Genomic DNA, 20,836 nt, shown 5'->3' with positions numbered 1-20,836 from the left:
AAAATATTGTACATAGATGACTAAGGTAGCTTATGTATATATGCCACAAGTATAAGTGTTTCAACAAACTTGTACACTTGTTTTATGTATATGTACTGGCACAATGTTATGCTATATTAATATTTTAGGGTTGCTTTTAAATATTAAGTATTCCATAATTTTTATTTTAGTTTATTTATTTATTCATTATACTTTATTTTTGGGGCATTTGGCTCTCCTCTTCACAACTGACTGTACCTAATATTGGTGGTTTTTTATTGACACTTAGGGTGACTTTTATTTTGTAAACACCCATTTCCGGTTATGTGCTGTGGCTGTGATAACTTGACGCTGCTGCTTGTTTATTAGTGAGGACGCGGCACAGTTGTTACATATCGAGTGAGTCAGGAGCAGTACAGCAGCGGCAGCAGAGAAGATACAGTCAGTCAGTCTGTCAGCACCTGTCATCATGAAGAGGGCTGTTGTGTTCGCTTTTATAGTCTGCTGTGCTGTCTCAGGTAAGACACTGTATGTTTCGACCACTTGGTCAAATTAAAAGCAAAAAGGTTCTGGAGATGTTTCTTTTTGGCTGTTTGGTGAGGTGCGGAGCCCAGAGAGTCCAGAGGTGATTTTATTTGTATCTTGTGCGCGCGCCTTAGAAAACGAAACTTAAATAACTGGGTTTACTCATAGACTGACTAAAAGAGTTTTCTACAAGGCGGCTGTGAGTATGTAAAGCTGTTAGAGACGCATATAAATTTATATTTATAGTTATGTAGCGCGCACAGGAGAAATAAGTTGTTCCGACACGATAATAAACGAGTGCGCACAAGATAAAGAAAATCACCTCCGGGAACTTTAGGGTCTCTAACTCTGTGCATGGACCAGTTGAAATAATACTATTGTATTGCTTAACGTTACATCAAAACTTGGTTGTTAAAAATGATATATGTAACCTTTATGTTGGAGTATTGCTGTTATCAGATGTTTTCTTTGTTCGGTGTAGAAATGAGACATGAGATGTTTTCATGAGACCTCACTGTGACTTCCTGGATTGTTTAGGGAACAGAAATTTCCGCAGTCTTTCGATGGTGTTACAGGTCTGAGTCACATGCCTGCTCGCATAAGAGGGCTGGTTTATTTAGAGGACAGGATGAATGTGCAACTTGGTGAAGCCCAAACTCCAGTTGATGTTAGGGACTGTTCCTTACTCATGAGGTGTGGGGCAACACGGGGGAGGCATGTTAAATATGTTTTGAAGCACTGCAGAGGGACTTGTGTTTTTTATTATTTTAGCATAGGGGAGGACATACAACTTTATATAGTTTTAAGTAATTGTATTTTTTTTAATAAATACCACCTGAACACCAAAACCCACCAGCCGGTTTGAAAGGCAAGTTTAAAAAAAATACCAAAGTCCCACCAGTTATCATAGCCAGAAACTGTAAAAACTTGTGTGATAATGATGTGATTTGTAAGGAGAGTTTGCATTTTGCTTAAGAAATTAGCTTTATTTTGGTTATAACTTTCAGTCCTGTGCTGTTTGTCTTTTTTGATTTGCTCCAATGCCTTAATTTGGTGTAAATATAGGAGAAAAAGTGGTTAGGGCCTATTTGAGGTTGAGGAAGGGTCATGCATTTTTAACGCAGTCACACAGGGAAGGTCAAGGAAAAAATATTTGTAGCCTCAGGGGGGTCACGTTAAAGATAACAATAATAAAAAGAAATGTACAAAATAAGATACAATTTTTTGATAATTGAAAATGTTAAATGTAATGCTAAATTAAAATGTAGCATTTGATATTTTATGCCACCCAAGCAATTTTTTTGTTTTGTTTTTTTGTTTGTTTTTGGATGTAGGCTACAGTTAAATATTATATTTAACCAAGAGTGTGGGGTTAGGGTCTAAGTCAAGTTAATCACTCTAAAATAGATATTAAATCATATGGTCTAGAATTTTGTTTTTAAAGGAATATTATTAATTTGTGTTCACTTTGGTGGTAGGGTGGTAGTTTACTTAATGCTCACCACTAACTGGAGGTCAGTCTGGCTCAATCTGAACACAGGCAGTAATATGTAAGCAGTAATTAAACACTTTTTAAAGCCAAACATTTGTGTATAAAGCCCAGTCCCCTGTTCTATCTGAATCCTAATATGGGGCATTTATATAGCCACTGCCTGAACCTGCAGATAAGCTGTGTACTGAAACCTCATCACAGTGTCATAAATGTGCTGCAGACTTGTGTACTTAAATGTGGCGACACCAGCTGACATTATTCATTGTCAATCTGCTGATTTTACTATGTTTGTTTAAAGGAACAAGCCACTCATAGTCCAAAGATCAGCTGTATCAGTATACAAATCAGCTGCACTAAAAAGTATTTTTCATATTAGCAGTAGATTAAATAACTGTGTGAAGCAGTGAAAATTAGGCTATCATTAGCAACATTTCCAGCAGCAGGCAGCTGTTTTCAGTGGATTAAATCAACCCATTTTCCACTGCCTGCCCAGCATCAAAAACATCTAGCAGCTAAAGATGCAAGTATTTCGTCTCAGGAGTTGGTGTAGACCAAAACAAAGCTAAAAGGAGTAAATTGGACATACATTCAGCTAGGGCAGGACTCCAAATGAGTGATAATGTTGCTTGGAGCCTGCTAGATGTGTAAATAGGAAATTACTTGCTAACCTGTCAGCAACTTTTTTAACCACAAAAATATGTTAGATGTTGTGTTTTTTAGCTTGTTCCCCCGAAGTGATGTATGCATGAACATTGAAAATGATTTGTCTCTCCCTCTCTATCTTTTTGACTAAAGCACTGTCATTGGCGGAAGATGAAAAGAATTCCAAACCTTCTGCAACCGAGTCATCTGCAGAAGAGTTTAGCGCCCAGCCTACCACCCCACCTACCCCACCTCCCAAGACAACCACCAAACCTACGCCGCCCGTCAAGACAACCCCCAAACCTACGCCCGTCAAGACAACCACCAAACCTACGCCGCCCGTCAAGACAACCACCAAACCTACGCCCGTCAAGACAACCACCAAACCTGCCCCCAAGCCAACCCCAAAACCAACCACAAAACCTACCCCACCCCCACCTCCTCCTCAACCTACTCCTTCTACCAACTTGACTGTCGGAAACTACACCGTGATGGGAGACAAAAAAGAGATTTGCCTGAGAGCTGAGATGGCACTACAGATCCGACTGGCGACACCAAAGGTACATTTCATCATTAACAATAGATGCAACAAGAGGCCCAGCAAAGTTAGTTCAAAGGTCTAGCTATTTTACCGAACAGGCTGAAAACATCAACTTGCATTTTGGGTTTTATTAAACCATTTAGGAATTTGTCAACATGGATAGAACATTCTGCACGAGCCTCTGACTCAGCTTTCAGCAATGCAACTGTCAGCATCGTAGTTTCAGGAATTGAGAAAATGATTTCATTGCAACTTTTTATTTCCTCATTGTGGTGCAATTAATTGACTGTGAAAGGTTCATATTAACAATTGTCATATCATATGACAATTGTTAATTCTACATGACAAAGCAATATTAGTTTTCTACAGAAACACTGTTGGTACCTTCTGGAACATTGGGATACAAGGTGGCCATCCCGTTGCCTGATTTCTCTCTGTTTATCTTTCAGGCCAATGGAACTTTCATTGTTCAACCAAAGGCTACCAAAGCAGAAGGAGGTTGTAAGGATACCAAGGCCAACCTTACTCTTGTCTTCAAAGAGGGCTTCATCACCTTCATGTTCAACAAGGTACTTTCCATGTCCTAGATTTGTCACAAATATGGCAGTAATGTTTAGAGCTGCTGATAGGGGAGGCAATGAGGTCAGTACCTTATCTTTGACCTGCTCACACTGATTTGGCAGTTAGCATTGAGCAATTAAATTGTTACATTAACACAATTAACCCATTTAGTTTTTTGATGAATAACAAGTTGTTTGACTGATCACTTCGTACAGGAACTGGAATCAGAGAAGACTTGTTAAAAAAAGGGAAGTTTAGTTGACAAGCCTGCTCTAAGAGCATGTGACAGGGAGTGCCTCATACTGCCTCACTTCACAGTGCTTGTGTGATTCATTTAGTGGTTTTCTAAATGAGGGAAAATGGTAAAAAAAAACAAAAAAAAAAACATCCATTACATTTGCTCAGAGTCCAAAGTGGCATCTTCACATATTTCTAATGCAGTTTACCATGATATAAAATCAGAGAAAAGTAGAAAAGCAGAACAATGGACGGGCAGGAACTAGTGATTTTGGCCTTTTTGCTTGAAAAACCATTTCCCACCAATTAATCAGTTATCAAAATACTTTCTGATTAATTTTCTGTCAATAAACTAATTGATTTAAATCAATTGCTTCAACTCTAATGTGCTCATATAATTTGAATCATTTCAAAGCCTTTATCAAAGCGATTTAGGTTTAGCTCTAAACAATTGTAAGTAATAAAAGTTTTAATTTATTTTATAGCATTCAAAGAACTACACGTTTTACCAATGCACCAATTGTGTAATACCTCATTCTCAGCGTTGATTTAGCTTGGACTTATGGGAAATGGTGTTCATTGAAGGACACTAAAATAGTTATTTTAAATCTAAAAAAGATAGAGGACATTCGCATCGTGTCTAATTCACTCACGCAAATGGTTTGATTTGCAACTGGTGTGAACACATTAGATGTCTGAAATAAGGTCTGTGGTTAACGCAAGCTTAAGAGACTTTCTCGTTTTGTGCTGCGACATAAAATGCGGCAGTAAATACTTATATACGTTAGCTTTTACTTTTGGCAATTGCATTTGGGCTTCAAAAATCATAACAGTGGTGTTCATTTGTGAAGATTATCTTGCTGAATCAAACATATAAGTAGCATAAAGCTTTGCTTATCACAGAGCTTATTTTCCACAGTTACCAAAAAATCCAATTGGCCTTTTGTCAAGTGAGCCAGGGTGACACTAACCTCTGCGTTGGCCTACAAAAAAAACTTTATCCCCACAGCACTCTTTTTGTTTTGCCACGTAGGTAGCAACTAAGTAAGTAATGAATGCATAGGGTTAATAACAAAACAGTGATTTTTAGTTGAGCCAGCCAGACAAGTTCTGTCTCTTGGCTACAGCTCTGCAACCTCAAAGTGTAGCAGTACAGGTGCTGAAACAACAGTTTCCTCTCTGTGTGTGCTGTAAAACAATTTCTGTTTGTTTTGTAAAGGAATCCAGCAAATTTTCCCCCACAATTAACACTCAATAAAAGACAGTAGAGCCTTCCTGCCAGTATTCTCAAACAATCATCTTGTTTGTTCATGAATATTAAAATCAATATTTCACATTTAATAACAGTAAGGATGTAATGCTCCATGTGAATACCCATTGCCACTGGATATCAGCTTTGATTAAAATGTGTCTTGTTTTCTTTCCACAGAGCAATGCTAATAATACTGTCTACGTTGATTCAATGAGTTTCTCCCTCTCCTATCCCTTAAGCAAAGAACGTAAGTTGGGAATACTCACATTTTATTCCAGTCTCTACAGATAATTTATGGTCATTCTATCGTTTAAACTTTAAACTAATTGGGTCACTGCTTGTGCACTGATAGCTACAGGTGGGGGCTGTGTAAGACTGGCAAATATTAACAAAGACGATAGGCATTCGAAAGCCAACAACTTCCTTGTTTGCGTGTTTGTTCAACTCGATCAAAGACATAATCTGTGGTATTACCGTTCAGCATGTGATGCCGGTAACAACCAACCTACTTTCAGTGCAATGCAGTCTAACAAGTTTGGTTCCATATCTGATCACTTGTTTTCATGAGCATTGTCATGATGTCCTGAAAGAACCTGAGCATGACTTTGCCTCACTGTTGCAGGCAAACTCCCATACACTGCCACCAACAACTCAATGCATCTCTTTGCTGCAAAGATCGGGCACTGCTACTCCTGCAAGAGTGACTCACTCTACATGGGGGATGGACTGTACCTGGATGTCAATCAAGACAGGATGCAGGCCTTCAATCTGACCAAGAGCAACGATTTTGGCCTCCGTAAGTGTCTTCATCAAGCTAAATGAGTCGAGGGGCCTTTTTTGTTCAGTTGAAGCTTCTTACCTGTCCATGAATCTGTCTATTAAATGCATCGTTAGATCCATTAACATAAGTAAGAAGTACTCCTTATACAATGTTCTGCAGTATTGCAATGTAAAAATACTCGATTAAAAGTAAACGTACAAGTACCTCTTAAATGTGCTGTGGAGTACAGCACTTGAACAAAGGTATTTAGTTACTTTCACTATTGAATATCTGGAATTTTAATCACATGGCTGTCAGTTGGGTAAGACTGTTGTGCATGTACATTTAAGCAGTGTTTAAGACACTCTGTGGCATTTATCAACAGCTACCTGCAGGCCAGGAATAACAGGTTTAACTACAGTCTAAATAAGGGATGGCCAAACCTTTTTGAATGAGGGCCAGATTAGATAATATGAAAATACCTGGGGGCCAGCTGCTTCTTGCATCACATGAGTTATTTAAAAAAAAATCCAAACAAATAAGACAAACGTTCCATCTTTCAGCGAAAAAGTATTAAACTTTCCACCGCTCCTGAATGTGAGGGCCCTTGCTGTCAACTTTATGCTTCTATGCTGTGGCCCTGTCTGCTACCTAGCAGGAAATATCTGCTGATTGCTTGTTTGCCAGCTATTCACGAAAACACATTTGTTTCATCTTCATAGTTTATACTTGGTGCATGTCTACAGTTGGACCCCAGGCCATCCTTCCTCCTCAACGGCAATGCAGAGGAATGTCTGCACCTCATTTATTGTCCACAGAACAGGGTTGCATGCTAACATTTCTGGAGCTAAAAAGAACAGGCTGGAGAGAGAGTCTCTCTTCATAGGATATTTGAAAATATTGGTTTGTGCATTAAGTCCTTGTCAGGCAAGAGCAGGGGTTTAGTGCTGCCGGAGTGCACCAGAACAACGCTCAGTCATGTTTCCTTTCCAAATACAGATTAGAATATATGCTGATGAGTTGAAATTCATATACATTTTTTAAGCGCTTAAAAATCCAGTCATCGCTTAAGAGTGTGTCATCCCAGAGAGACAATTACAAAAAACAAAATTTTTGAAGCTGTCATATTTAAGGTGTGTTGATGGATTCACATTGTTAACTTGTCCATTGAGTAATACTATAAGTAAACATTCCACCTTAAAAGCTGCCGGTACCTCCTGGCGTTAGCCTTTGAACAGCAGGGTAAAATAGATTTTTTTTACAGCTGCTGCTCAAGGCAGCAAAACTTCATTTCATTTTATAGTTATAGTTTTCTAATGTATGTAAAATTTGCCACGGTATGAACAGAGGTTACATAAGCTTCAAAACCAGCCACAGCTCACACCTTAGCGTGAGTGACAGCTCTCAAATGACCAATCAACGGACCGCAGTGTTTCCAGCTCCACCTTTTAGTACTGGATCAGTGTGCTACGTACAACAGGGTGGTGACAGTTTTATTGGTACCGCTCACAACTCTTTACAGTGGAAACTGAAAAATAGCCATTCTAATGTGTACCAAGCTGAACTGAACTGAACCCGACTGCTTGGTGGAAACGAGGCTTAAATTCACCAGCAGCCTCTCTCTGGTGGGATATTTACATCAGTACGCAAAAAAAATGCCTTGCGCGAATTTTAGCTGTGAGCTTTTTTGTGCGTAAATATTTTCTCAGTAATATTTGGCAGCTGTAAGAAAATTGTAGAATTATTCATTTCTGATTTTCTGAATTGTCAGATTGCTAACAAATGTCACAGCTCGCACAGGTAGCGCTTGATAGGCTAGCATCTAATTAATCCTGACTGATGTAAAGGGTATATTGCTCACAGCATGTAGTTGTAAAATAATTTATGGGATTCATTATTGGAGCAGTAGCCTGTAAAGCAATCACAACAGATATGTATCTTTGTTTTGCACACATGTTTATAGCCTTCACACTCTTCTTGCCCATGCATGTGGCTGACTGACTTTATGAGCACACAAATGGACTCTGAGATGTCATAGATTTCCATACAGAGTAAAGAAACCTCTGCCTGGCAAAATGGCACCTTTATAAATGGAGCTAATGAGTGATAACTTCATTGATATACTGATATTTGTACTTCTTAATATTTACCGTGTATTTACTGAGTATTTGAAATTTAGTTTATATGTATTAATGATATTAGATGCAGGCAATATGTTGTTACATAGGGTTTAGTAAGTAGACGTCTGGGACTGAGTGGAAGTTTTGGTTCTAAATAGTATGTCTAATATCCGTGTGTGTGTGTGTGTGTGTGTGTGTGTTTTCCAGCTGACCCTTGTCCTGCTGACAGGCCTGACTACCGCGTTGCCATTGCGGTGGGAGTGACACTGCTGGTGCTGATCGTCGTTGTGGTGATAGCCTACCTACTGGGGCGCAGAAGGAGGGCCGATGGCTACCAGTCTCTGTGAGCGAGGCCGAGCAGACTTCCATCAGAGGTCACACAGAGGTCACTCCCATTATACAGCAAAGTCAGTGAGGCTGTGATCTTTCTTGGGGGCTAAAGGGCACTTCAACTAAAGCCAATGTGCCATATTTCTGTTCTTTAATGCCTTGGTTTACCTACAGTACTGTTAACACCAATGTATTAATTAGACATTCCAAGTATGAAGGCCTTAGAGTGCCACTGGGAAAGTTTAATTAATAATTCAATAATTAAAAAAAGCAATCAATAAATTGATCATTTAAATGCTGCTGTAAGTCAGTTAATCAAAATTTTAAATAGGCCAATTATGGAGTCACAAAATACATTTTTAGATGGCATTTAGACTTATCTTTTTATTACACCATTTACTTTTGTGTCTGTCATATTTCCTTTCACCTTTCATCATCTTCCCTCTTAAAGATTTAGATTTGTGATCAATTTTGAACACTTACACCTTCATTGTGTTAAGTGTGTCACCTACTGGTTAGATCTAAAGTCCAACCCATGGAGCAGCAGATGGAGCCCTTATTGGCCAACCATGTGTTGACCAGTTGGAGCTCTATCAGTCGCTCTGTTGGTTGGACTTTTGACCTAACTTTTGGGTCATGATGGCCAAAATGAAACCTCATGAACCATTTTCTTTATTTTCTGAGCCCACTAGGTGGTGCTCCTGGTTTAAAGAAAAAGGTTCAAGGAGTGGCATTTTAGTGTACTTTCAACTGTTTGTTAAATAGAAAGTGCCATTTGTTGGGCTCAGAAAATTCAGAAAATAGTTCATAAGGCTTCATTTGGCCATCACTACATTTAGACGACACACTGCTTTGAGTTTAATTTTTTTTTTAATTAAATGTTGAAAGTTTAGATTTAAACACAAAATGATACTGTAAAGGTGATAGCAGGGAACAAATGAATGGTGTGATGGAATGTGGTATGCAGACATGTAAGCAAATGGAATAACAAAAAGTGAAACAATTAACAATTTATTTTGTGCTTTCATTTTGAAAATCAATTATTAATTCATTTTTCAAAAAGAGAACAAGGATAAAGAATCTGTCAAATTTAATTATATATATATTTAGATTGATCAGTTGGTTTGTGTTATTGAGTTTAATGATTTAAATTGAATGAATCCATTTATTATTCCAGTGGCACACTTTGGATTCCATACATATGGGTTTTGAATGTCAACATTGTAGATTGTGGATTTAACATTCCAATAGCCGCTATCCTGATCATTATAATTTTCTCATATGTGAGAATTGTTATGCCAGAGAACGACACAAAGTAACAAGATTTTGACCCCTGAGTTATATTCTCATCAGGATGGACAAGCCTCTGAAATAACATTTCTACATTGGGACACTAAAAATGATGATGCTAATATTGAAATATCTATACAGACTGACATCTTCATAAATACTGAAAGCAAAAACTGACCAAAATGTCTCATTAGAATCAGTCAAGGTTATTTTTTCCCCCATAGACAGCTGATGTATTATTGACCAGTGCTGTGATAATGATGTCATTTTATATTCGGCTTTTATCAAGAGGCACATTGGCTCCTTTTATCAGTCTAACCCCACGTTATACTCAAACTGAGCAGTGGAATCGGGAAGTAAGATTTTATCGTGTGTTCCATTTAAATTATATTTAGCTTGTGTCAGCTTGTGCGATAAAGCACATTATTTTTCTTCATTGTTTTAAGACGTGTAAATGTTTTATTATTCCTTGATTTTTTTTAAGAATCATCCAGGGTTTTAATTTTTAAAAAGAAGGGAAGTTATCCAATCATTAATGTTACAGGTGATTATACTGTGTTAGCATTATTAATAAGCACAAAGGGAAAATTAGAGGGTTGTTTTTGAGGGATTATTAAAACCTAGTCAACAATAATTGCACTGATTGCTGTCCCAACTTGGTTGCCTTTGCCTTTTTTATACAATGTGTAGCTGATGCTGTGTTTCATTAAAATGCAGGGTGGACCATACATGTGGGTTACTAAGGGACTGCTTGTTGTTTATGAGAGGGAAGGGGGTGATGCAAAACAGGGGAGGACCTTCAAATAGTTTTTTAAGCATTTAGGGAGGAGTTATGGTTTTAAATTTGGCTCAGGGTAAGGACATTCAACTTTAAATGGTTGCAATTTGTTTGCATCCATTCACGTTAGGGAGGCTCAAGGAAAAAATTTGTAACTCTGGGAAAAATAAAAAATGAAGGCACACCCCAGCCACCCCCCTACTCTGATAAATAAAGTACAGTTCCCAACAAGTCTAGTCTGATCCTGATTAGATCTTAAAGGGTTTACACATTCATTACATCTCAGCAGTCTATTTCTACTCCCTCGCCAAGTCTACTCTCATACACCGTACTGCGTTAAAGGGATAGTTCAGATTTTTTGAAGTGGGGTTGTTATGGGGTACTTATCCATAGAGAGTATATTACATGCAGTAGATGTCAGTCAGCACGCCCCCAGTTTGGAGAAGCAGGCTGGAGTCTGACATGGAAGCTCAGCAATGTACTGCTCTGGAGGGGTCAGAGACAAGCCACCTAAGAAAAGTCAGACCTTAAAAAAAAAATCTACATCAGTTTAAGTGTATGCTGTATTTATAATATTTTCACTGTTTTACCTTAATGTCAGACAGTGATGCCTAACTGGAAAATGAAGCCAGTATATCACTCTCTTCAAAGCCGGACTCCATTTAGATAAACAGTGATTTAACATTGCTAAACACAGGAGCTGCTGGTCTACCACTGCCTCGATCAGTTGGTTTGTGTTATTGTGTGACTTTGGCACCTGAAAGGGTTAGTTCAGAGTCACACAATAACACAAACGAATTAACTGATCGGCGCAGCGGTGAACCAGCAGCTCCCATGTTCAGCGAGCAAAAATGACTGGTTTTGTCAATGGAGTCTGGCAGGTTTGACGAGAGCATAGTTGGGAAACAGAAGCTGTTAATGGCTTCCACATTGGAACGGGCTGTCTAATGGAAAGGTAAAGCCATGAAAATACTCTTAATGTGGCGTACACTTAAACTCATATTGATTTTTTTAGGTGGCTAAAGTACATTTTGTTGCTGACCCATCCACAGCAGTACATTGCTTAGCTCCCATGTTGGACACCTGCTGCTTCTCCAAACTGGGGATGTGCCGACTGACACCTACTGTATGTAATACACTGATTATGGATAAGTACCTCATACAACCCCACTTCAAAAAATCCAAAGTATCCCCTCTAACAAAGAAACATTATGCTGTCGAGAAAACAATCCTGCCACACTGTGAACCCTGTGGCGAGCTTGTTTTCCCAACTGCTGTTTCCAAGTCAAGAACGAACTTTGAACCTCAAATATTATGCTGCATTTAGGTGCCTATCGGAAATGGCAGAATTGCAATTTGAGTACACAAGTTAAAGAAACAAAATATTTTTCCAATCCTCAAATCCTAGCTTCATGTTAAAGGGTCAGTTCATACACATTACAAAGACACATTGTTTCCTGTACCTCTAGTGGGATCTAGTCATGCAGGTCAGTTTTATGTGCTCAGGTTTTGATATATTTTCTTCTAAAATTTCTGCCGCCACTTTAATACAATGAAAGTGATCAGAATTCTTAGTGACTCATATTTCCAGATTCCATGTCCATGTCACCCCGTATAATCTGTATATGTAGCTGTCAGCAGTTTTCATTGGGACTGTCTCATTAGTAAAAAAAAAAAAAAAAAAGGTTCCAGTGAACGCTGTTTGCAGTACTGTCTATAGATTACACAGGGTGACCAGGACATTGTGTCTGGAAAAACAAGATGCTGGTGAGTTTTTCAAATATCATTTATCAATGCTGTGCGCCTCCATTGTTTTTAAGGTGGAAGCAGATATCTCAGAGACAGATATCTTTGTGTGAACTGAACCTTTAACTCAGTGTGTTTGTGTTGACAAAATGGAAAGTGGCATGGCGAGCAGGTGGAGTGGAATGTGGAATACCTGAGTGTGATGTTGGTGACTCCAATCCGTCCCTGTGTGAATGTCCCTCAGTGAGTGTCAGCTTCTTCAGTAGTTTGACAATAGAATAGTTAAACGTGATGAAGGAGACCTGTTGCTCACAGCTGCACTTCTAGATTTTGTCCATCAGGAGATGCTCTGATGTTATGAAGGGAACAAATATGAGGGACTTCACTTTATGTAGAGTTATCCACTGCGTGAGCACTTTTACCTGTTGTTAACTTCCTGTGCCAATAAAGACTGATATATTTCTAAATGTGTGTGTACGTATGCGTGTTTAATCTTCAGCCTCCTCAGCAGATGTGTGAAATGTCTTTAGTAGTCAATCACTAAATACTTCACTCAAATAATGGATTTGAGTTTTGAAATAATTAGAACTGAGTTAAATATATTTTATATATTTCCAGGGGCATCATTTTGGTTTCAGAAGTGATAAAGTTTATAATAATATTGGTTATTGTGCTTCCTATGATTGTAGTGATATAATAAAACATAGACTATGTATTTTAAAAGAATAGTTCACCCACGAGGTGACCATTTATAAATCAATAAGTCATGACGTGTTAACTTGAATAACCAAAGACTCCAATACTGAGGGGTTTTTAGGGAAAATACATGTGTTCGTGAAGTACTGAGCATACGACTGTATAAATGAGACTAAAATTACACTGCACAAGTTGTGTGTGAGTTTGTTAACAGATGTTTTGATATAGTGTTGCTGTTGTTAAATGCGGTCCCCATTTAATCAATAATTCAATATGTTCACCATTTTCCGTAAAGGAATGTGAGAAAAACAAAGTTTTCTATGCAGAGTCAAGGTAACACAGCATGACTAATTTATTTACAAATGGTCATTTTGTGGGTAAAGTGTTCCTTTAAGCAAACCCTTTGTATTGTTAACACACTAACCCTAGAATCATTTCTACTTTACTTTTTTTATGAACCTTTTTTTACGCTTAATAAGCACAGGAACAAAAGAAAAAGAAAAGCACTACACGGGCAAAAAAAAAACATAAATATGAGGTCATGGGATGTTTACAAAGTCATGACAGATATATATGGTACATACAATAATCACGTAGAATCTGTCTCATTGGCTAAATAGATACACTCCACCATTTTTCTTCCAGTTCCTTTTTAAGTCGTATGGAGTAAATCAGCTGTTCCAGAAGATGTGTTTAACAGTATTAACAAAAAGCCTAGCAGTGGGGCAGTTTTTATTTACTTAGTCTGTCAGGAATATGTAAAAGATATAGGGAAGTGAACGTTGTACTAATACTAAAACCCAAAGTTTTTGAAATGATTGTTGCAACTTCCTTCCAGAAAGTCTGGTTAGAAGGACAAGACCAAAAAACATGGGCATGGTCAACCATGATTTCTCCACATTCCCTCCAGCAGTACAGCTGGGTGCCAGTTTGTTTACACTTCTGTTTAGGCGTGATGAAAAAAGCAAATCAGGTTTTTCCAGCACAAGTTTATCCAGGTCCGGGAGTTAGTGGCAGTCAACTGTGTTTCTCAGGCATTCAGCCACATGTCCTTAGTGATTTTAATCTCCAGCTCTTTTTCCCATCATTGTGCCACATAGTCTGTAGTGTAGTGTAGTGTCAATGCTGCTTTTTACTGTTTACTAAACTATTTTCTGGTAAAATAAAACACACACACACACACACACACACAAAGCATTACCTGTTGGTTGGCACGAAATGTGTCAAAAGTACGTTCCAGCAAGACAAAAACAAAGCCAATGCAAAGCTTATTACAAACAGTCACAGTTTGGTTAGGTTTAGAGAACAAAAAATACTTGATAAGGTTTAGCCAAAATTGTAGTTTTTGTTAAAAAAAACTATGTCCAGGACAAAACTGACGTGAACATACATAACACAAAGTACAAAAGTCACATTACTACGTTGGTTTCACACAGGAAACATAGAGTCCATATATGTTTGACCCATCCACCACAGTTCCCAACTGCCCTACATGGACTTTCTTGCTCTTTAATCGTAATTCATGTGACTTTGCATTAGCATTGTTTTTGGGTTGCCAGCATCTGATTTTAAAACATTTTGTGCCCACCACCAGTACCAGGCTGAACATTTTAACACAAGAGTTGGCTATTTGGTAACTAAATGGTGCTTTTTTTTACGTGCTTTTTATACAGCTGAAGCTCATAGATTCCTTTATTACCTCTGCCAAGGAGGTTATGTTTTCAGTTCAGTTTGTCTGTTTGCCAGCAGGATCTTGTAAAACCACTGGCCTGATTTTTATGAATCTTGGCAGAAGGGAGTAGCATGGGCTGGAGAAGAAACCATTCAATTTTAAGTAGATCCACATCATGGATTGGATACACAAATTATTTCCCACTTTTGTTAAAATTGTGAGATAGGTCATTTGGCCTTGCCAGAATAAATGCCATACATCTTAAGATCCAGTAGATAGTAGTAAAGTCCAATGATGACAAAACATAGGCAGTTGTAGAAATGTGATGACTCCATATCACAATCCATATTCACAGGTACCAGTAATCATCTGGGTCATCTACACATCATCTACACATGGAGCTGCTCAGACTGTCAGAACTGTCACAATTTAAACACTGTGTGTAAATATTAAGTTATAAAATTGTGACACCGACACAAAGGTGAGGGGGGAGACATGCACAGGATTGTTAGAGGGATTTAAATTAGAATAGCCTTTATATATACTCTCAATGTGTCTTGCAGCTGCAGCTAATGGCAATACAGACCATCAAACAATCAGAGAAAGTACAAAACTGGGAACAAACATCATTTCACCAACTACAGACCTATCTCCTTACTTCCACAATTTTCCAAAATACTAGAAAAACTCTTCAATAATAGACTGGATACATTCATAGTAAAACACAAATTACTCTCTAACAGTCAGTATGGTTTCAGACCAAACAGGTCAACATCACTAGCAATAACAGAAGCAACTGAAGAAATCACAAACGCTACTGAGCAAAAGAAAAATGCAGTTGGAATATTTATTGATATGAAGAAAGCCTTTGACACAATCATCCATGATACATTACTGAAAAAGCTGAAAAGATATGGCATCAGAGGTATTGTGTCAGACTGGATTAAAAGCTATCTACAGAAGAGACAGCAGTTTTTTACGCTGAGTGATGTTTGTTCCTCATGTTTGGACATTGTTTGTGGTGTCCCCCAGGGGTCAGTGTTGGGCCCTAAACTGTTGTTCAATCATTTCACTAACTATTCTTCAAAAAAGGGCAATACGGGTCATTCATAATGTTGGCTATCAAGATCATACTCACTCACTCTTCTTACAGTCCAAATTACTAAAATTTACAGACATAGTGAAATTCCAAACAGCACAAATCATGTACAAAGTGAATAATAACCTTCTACCACAAAATATACAGACATTGTTTAGGGATCAAGAGGGGGGATATCAATTAAGAGGAAAATACAACTTCAAAATTAACAGAATCCGTACAAACAAGAAAAGATTTTGCATTTCATTCTGTGGGATAAGACTTTGGAACAATATGGGAGATGAATTAAAACAATGTTCAAACATATAACAGTTTAAAACAAAAGAATATGTTTTCACGGGATACAGGGATGACGTGGGGGTGTGACAGTCACTAGGTGTTCACAGGATACTGTTATTGATTATTTATTTCTCTATTTATTTGTTTTCTATATTTATTTATATTCATTATTAGCTGGTTCTTTTCTGTTGTGTTTTGTAATTGTTCTGTCCTTTTGTCTTTGTCCTTTTCTGTAAATGCAGATGTGTACATAGGTGTATATCTCTTATAAATCATGTTCATTATTGTTATTATTATTAGTATTATTTTTTTTTATTATTATTTATTTAAAGATATTTTTTGGGGCATTTTTAGCCTTTATTTGATAGGACAGACAAGCATGAAGGGGGGAGAGAGAGTGGGAGTGACATGCAGCAAGGGGCCACAGGCTGGAGTCGAGCCCAGGCCGCTGTGGCAACAGCCTTGTACATGGGGCGCCTGCTCTACCACTAAGCCACCGACGCCCCATTATTATTATTATTGTTATTATCAGTATTGTTTTTATAATTATTGTTATTATTAGTATTGTTATTATTATTATGATTGTTATTAACAGTATTTCTAAGGAAGCAGGATAGACATATAAATCAATTGTGCAGGGAGAAGGGGTGGGATTAGTTTCGACTTCTTCCCACTTTGAACAAACCTTTCATTGTCTGTTGTTGTTGCTTTCTTTTTCTTTCTTTCTTTTTTTATGTTCAAAATAAACCTTCAAATCAAAATCAATCAAATCAAGTCGCAGCACAAGTGAGCCTGCAGGGAGACACCGTTTCACCAGTGCAGTTTAAACAGAAGAACACAAACTGGAAACCACAACAGCGACAACAAGGCAAGTCAAAAGACAGAAAATGGGGGGGAAATGATAAGAAATGTGGAAAATGTGGGAAAACACAGTATTACAGAGATGAAAAGTGCCCTGCAGAGAAAGCTACACGCCATAACCGTCATAAAATGGGACACTGGGCTAGAGTATGTCGTAGCAGCAGGTCAGTGAATGAGGTGACAGAGACTGAGAGGGCTGAGCAGACCTCTTATTTTCTGGGTTCAGTGTGTGATGCTAATGAGACGAGTGAACAGTGGACTGTGCAGCTACAGGTGGATTCCACTCGAATGGAATTCAAAATTGACACAGGAGCTGATTTCACCGTCATAAGTGAGGACACATTTCACACACTCACTCCTGAGAGGACACTAGAACCACCTGACATCCCTTTGGACAGCCCTGGAGGAGCGCTGTTATGTCCGGGCCGTTTCAATGCAACAGTCAGTCACAAAGGGAAAGATTACCCATTCACAGCCTACTTAGTCCGTGGACACAGAGTTAACAATCTACTCAACCGGACTCTATCAGTAAGGATGAATCTGGTGAGGCGAGTAGATGAAGTAAAACCTAACACCTGTCATCTGCAAGCTTACGGTGAGCATGGCACGCTAAAAACTGAACCAGTCAAAATCGAGCTAAAGGATAATGCTGTACTACATGCTGTGCACACTGCACGCCGTGTGCTTTTTCCCATGCTACAGAAAGTAAAAGAGGAACTGAAAAGGATCGAACGACTCGAGTGACGCAACCTACTGAATGGTGCGCACCCATGGTTCCAGTTCTGAAGAAGAACACAGCCAAAGCCAGGATCTGCGTTGATCTGACAAAACTGAACAAGTCAGTCAAAAGAGAACACTACATCCTGCCAACCCCCGATGAGACAACAGCCAAACTGAGTGATGCAACAGTGTTTTCCTCCCTGGATGCTGCCAGTGGATTCTGGCAAATTCCACTGCATCCAGACAGCTGCAAGCTGACAACGTTTATCACACCGTTCGGCAGATACTGTTTTAAGAGGTTACCTTTCGGCATAACAAGTGCACCAGAGATCTTCCAGTGGAAAATGCTGGAGACTCTGGAGGGACTGGAAGGCATAGAAGTCTTCATGGATGATATTCTAGTGTATGGGACCTTGATGGAGGAACATGTTGCCCGACTCGAAAAGGCGCTATAGTGTGTTGAGTCAGCAGGCTTGAAATTCAACAAGGAGAAATGCTCCCTCAGGCAGAGCCAACTATGCTTCCTGGGTCATCTTATTGACCAGTCAGGGGTCAGGCCCAACCCTGACAAAGTTGAGGCCATTCACTAGCTGCCGCCACGTGGAAATGTGCAGGAGCTTAAAAGAGTCCTTGGCATGGTGAGTTACCTTGGAAGGTTTGTCCCAGCCCTTGCAACAGTGGGGCAACCGTTGTACGAACTTCTAAAGAGCAAGAACATCTGGACTTGAGGCCATTCACAGCAGTCAGCTTTTGAGGACATTAAAAGGATGCTGACAAAGGCACCAGTTCTCGCCTTTAATGACATCACAAGGCCCACAGCTGTGTCTGCTGACGCCAGCAGTTATGGACTGGGAGCTGTGCTGCTCCAGCTCCACGTAGAAGAGTGGAAGCCGATAGCTTACTGCTCCAGGCGTCTATCAGAGGCTGAAACACGCTATGCCCAGATAGAGAAGGAGTGTCTGGCTGGCGTGTAGGCCTGTGAAAAGTTCGACAAGTATCTATGAGACTCTCTTGAGACGGATTACAAGCTGTTATTGCCGCTTATCAACAACTGGAGCCTCAACAACGTTCCTTTGAGATGTCAGCGCCTTTTAATGCGGCTTATGAGATACAAACCAGTGGCTGAACACGTGCCTGGAAAAACCCTCCTCATCGCTGATGCTTTGTCCCGAAGCCCACAAACCTACACAAAAGAAGTGACTGAAGCACATAGTGAGGTGGAGTGCTATGTAACCACAGTGATACAGGGCATCCCAGCATCTCCAAGCAGAATGGAGAACATCAAAATGGCCACCGCAGCTGACAGTGAACTGCAGTCTGTCATCAAACTTGTGAGAAGTGGATGGCCAGAATACAGTGGAAGCGTCCCGCTGAAGGTCAGAGCATACATGAAGGTGAAAAACGAGCTATCAGAGGCTGATGGTTTGCTCATATGTGTGAGCAGGATCATCATTCCACAGTCACTGAGAGCCGACATCTTAGAAAATACATGATGGACATTCTTCCAAACTCAAACACACAGTGATGTCATGCCACACTTGCCAAGAACAAAAGCGGGTCCAACAAAAAGAGCCGCTCATCTCTACGCCTCTGCCCGATCGTCCATGGAAAAGAATAGCTCTCGACTTTTGTGAACACAACAAAAACAACTGCCTTGTCATATCAGATTACTACTCACGGTTCTTGGAGGTGCTGCACCTACCGTCCAGGACCAGCACTCAGGTTATTCAGAGACTTAAAGCAACCTTTGCAAGGTTGGGATCCCGGATGAAGTGGTGAGTGACAATGGCCCTCAATTCTCCAGCGCAGAATTTCAGGAGCTAGCAAGACAGCTAGACTTCAGACACATCACATCTAGTCCTCACCATCCTCAGGGGAATGGTCATGCAGAGAGAGCAGTACAGACTGCAAAGAGAATACTCTGACAAGAAGATCCACTAATAGCCCTCATGTGCTATAGATCAACTCGCTGCACCACCATGGGAGTCAGTCCAGCAGAACTCTTAATGGGGAGAAAGATCAGAACAACACTCCCTACACTGGAGAAGAATCTTCGACCCAAATGGCCCAACAGAAAGATTGTTGAACAAAAGGATGCTGGTGAGAAGGTGAAACAAGCTTTCTATTACAACCGCTGCCACGGAGCCAGACCTCTTCCACCACTTCGACCAGGAGACGCAGTCTTCACCAAGTTGGATCAGGAAAAGGCCTGGGTGACACCAGCAGTCATTTCAAAGGAATGTGTTACTCCAAGGTCTTACCTCATCAACACACCGCAAGGAGCAGTGCTGCCGGAGAACCGTCGCTATCTCCGGGCAGATCTGTCTTCACAACCTACACAAGACACCCCTCCTGCATCAGCTGAGAGTGCGGGAGTAACTTCTCAATCTGCAAGTGTCATCACCCCAGAGACTGTTTCTTCTAGCCCGGGTGAGGTCACAAGCCTTGCACACACCCCTACACAGACACCAGGACAATTTCTCACCGGAGCTGGACGGGTGTGCAAACCGGTCGACAGGCTAGACCTGTAGACAGACACTGAGGTGTCATTCATATGGCCTTTGGCGGGGGAATTGGGGAAGAAAAGAAAAGACTCAAAGAAAAGAAAAGACTAAAAAAAAAGAGAGAGAGAGAAAAAAAGCAGAAAAAAGAAGGAAAAAAGATGTATGCTGACTGTGTTCAAATTGTTTGATTGCCTTGGTTGAATTTAAGAGTGACATAAATGTTGGAAGTTATAAGTCAAAGAAATTGCATTTTGAGTTTTGAAAAGACATGATTACAGCTAATTGCACTTTGAGTTTGTTTACAGGACTATCACAGTTACAGGAGAAATGTTTACAGGGTGAATGTGTTAACATTACCAACATGTTAAGGATACATTTTATGTTTGTAAAGAAGGCCTATTTGACAGATTTTTCTGGCTGATATATTGTTTGCCATGGTTTATTGAATGTAGTTATATACACTTTGTGTTATTAGAAATAACATATAAAGGGGGGAGATGTTATATATGGTTTCATAAGGCGGAAGTAATGTTTATGGTCACGGCAGTTTTATGACAGTGACGTTTTACGGTAGGAGGCAGGATGTTTTGGAGCGTACACAGAAACCTCTCTCATGCTGTATGTTGGTCGCTACAAGCTGCATGTTAAGAGCTGGTAATAAAGTTGAGTTAAATTGAGTAAAGCCTACCCTCGATCATTCTACACCTGTCACCCCTGCTCTATCTTGTTGCCACTTGTGAGTAAGGTAAGGT

At 39.5% G+C, this 20,836-nt stretch overlaps 1 protein-coding gene across 1 annotated transcript; it reads left to right on the top strand.

Moving 5' to 3' along the window:
• The first annotated feature begins 360 nt into the window (after positions 1–360).
• Positions 361–12,720, top strand: cd68 (CD68 molecule). Its single transcript, XM_050066456.1, has 6 exons — positions 361–497; positions 2,792–3,198; positions 3,629–3,748; positions 5,407–5,476; positions 5,852–6,025; positions 8,317–12,720. Exons 1-6 carry the CDS (start codon positions 449–451, stop codon positions 8,454–8,456), a joined length of 960 nt encoding a protein of 319 aa, XP_049922413.1. The 5' UTR covers positions 361–448; the 3' UTR covers positions 8,457–12,720.
• The last annotated feature ends 8,116 nt before the right edge of the window (positions 12,721–20,836 follow it).

This window comes from Epinephelus moara, chromosome 17, assembly GCF_006386435.1.
Source record: "Epinephelus moara isolate mb chromosome 17, YSFRI_EMoa_1.0, whole genome shotgun sequence".
NCBI classification, from domain to species: domain Eukaryota; kingdom Metazoa; phylum Chordata; class Actinopteri; order Perciformes; family Serranidae; genus Epinephelus; species Epinephelus moara.
Note: the sequence above shows the minus strand (reverse complement) of the source record. Positions and strands in the feature narration are given on the sequence as shown.

Bases quoted from the DNA above. Each gene is read 5' to 3' on its own strand.
- cd68 (XM_050066456.1), top strand. From the start codon at position 449: ATGAAGAGGGCTGTTGTGTTCGCTTTTATAGTCTGCTGTGCTGTCTCA. The intron at 498-2,791 runs GTAAGACACTGT...TTTTGACTAAAG, and splicing joins AGTCTGCTGTGCTGTCTCAG to CACTGTCATTGGCGGAAGAT. The intron at 6,026-8,316 runs GTAAGTGTCTTC...TGTGTTTTCCAG, and splicing joins GAGCAACGATTTTGGCCTCC to CTGACCCTTGTCCTGCTGAC.